The 1,657-nt window shown below is 36.9% G+C and overlaps 1 protein-coding gene across 1 annotated transcript in view; it reads left to right on the forward strand.

Annotated features, from left to right (window-relative positions):
- The window catches only part of MRPL44 (mitochondrial ribosomal protein L44), a 4,802-nt gene extending 4,162 nt beyond the window's left edge, over positions 1-640 (forward strand). Inside the window, exon 4 of the mRNA XM_009890290.1 lies at positions 329-640. Within this exon, the coding sequence (XP_009888592.1) occupies positions 329-500 (172 nt within the window). The 3' untranslated portion in view covers positions 501-640. The remainder of the gene's footprint in view (positions 1-328) is intronic.
- Positions 641-1,657: the final 1,017 nt, after the last annotated feature.

A 1,657-nucleotide genomic window follows, 5' to 3' on the forward strand; every position in this document is an offset into this window, starting at 1 on the left:
GAGTAACAAATTTGCATATTTTTAACAGGGCTAACAAATTGAACACTGTAAACAATCAGTGATATGTTAGTAATCTAAATGAAGAGAGTAGTGTTCTTCCAGGAAATGGGCGCATTTCTGATTTAAGTATCCTTTGTTAAATGTACAGTCACTTACATTTGCAGGAAAGACCAATGGAAATGTTTACATTTGTGTGCAGATAGACATTACCTTCAGTATTCACAGACATAGAAGAGAAAAAAAAATCTAGCAGCCCTTATTCATGATACACAGTAGTGCTCAGGATTTTATGATGAAAATGGTTTTAATTTTTTTTTTTTTCCCCAAGCGATAAGAAGATTATAGCTGAAGGTCCTGGTGAAACGCTGCTTGCTGCAGAGGAAGAAGCTGCCCGCGTGGCACTGCGGAAGCTCTACGGGTACACAGAGAACAGGAGACCTTGGGATTACTCAAAACCCAAACAAGGATTGGCAGCTGAAAAGGCTATCAGCAGTAACTAGATAATAAAAGACATTACTGGTTTCTCTTAAGAATTAATGGCTTCCATGGTGACTATAGATGTATTAAGGAAAGCAAAATTCAGTTTGGTTTTCTGCTCTTAAGTGCTTGAAATTTTAAAATCAAATACGGTGTTAAAATAAAGTGTCTTTTACTTTTGCACAATGTTTAATATCTGCTAATTTTCCTAAGCTTAACAAAAGTACCTTTTTTTTCTGATTTTTTTTTTCTTTTGGCTGAGAAGTTTTTCCATACTGTTTTTTTTCCTACTGTACAGTAGGAGACTGTTTTTAATGATGTTTAATAATGTGTGACAAAGTCTCACTGTATAGAAAAAGGTTTCATAAATGCTTCCTTGGGGATTGTTTTGAGGGTATTGTTAATAAGATGAGCTGAATTACATGCACAACATCAGTCTTTGGATTGCATGTGGATTCATTTGTCCTTGACCTCATGAAAACATGAAATGTGATGTCAATGATATTGATGCTGTTGACGGTCAAATTTGAGGAGAAAAAAAAAAAAAGCCAAATGGCACTTCTCAGGTCTCATTGCTTGCATACAAATGTTATTTCCATATACGTTGGCTTCAGCTGTGTGAGTGTGCTTTGAAAGAGGGTGTATTTTTATTTAAAAATTTGTAAAAAAGAAAATAAGGGTCATGAAGGGCTGAGCTCAAAGAAGTTGGAGAACACTGCTTAATGCTCGGCTGTTCGATAAGCTACAGCCTTCTCTTGCTTCTTTTTTTTTTTTACACCTTTTTGGTACTTTTCCTGTTCAGTCCAGATACTTCATTTTTCTCCGGCTTAGTTCAAGCAGTGTGGAGCAAAGTACTGGATTCAGTGAAATTAGCGTTTGTTTTGTTTGCACTATCGGTAGCTGTTCTAAAGTAACTCCAAGTAATGACTCGGGTATCTGCATCATGTTCCGGTTCAATGCTATAGAAACTCAGTGTGTGTACCAGAAGACAACAGATGCGCGAGGGCTGTGACTCTTTTGGAATTGTTTCCTTCAAAATTGAGTGAGAGTCTATTATGAACTGGGACTGAGCCCTCGAAGAAAAGAAGCTGAATGTAGGACAGTGGTTAAAGAAGTGTTTCCTGCCTTATCCCAGCGTGAACACTGGTTGTAAAAAAAGACAATAGGTAAATGTGCCCCT

Source organism: Charadrius vociferus, unplaced genomic scaffold, assembly GCF_000708025.1.
Source record: "Charadrius vociferus isolate BGI_N301 unplaced genomic scaffold, ASM70802v2 scaffold650, whole genome shotgun sequence".
NCBI classification, from domain to species: domain Eukaryota; kingdom Metazoa; phylum Chordata; class Aves; order Charadriiformes; family Charadriidae; genus Charadrius; species Charadrius vociferus.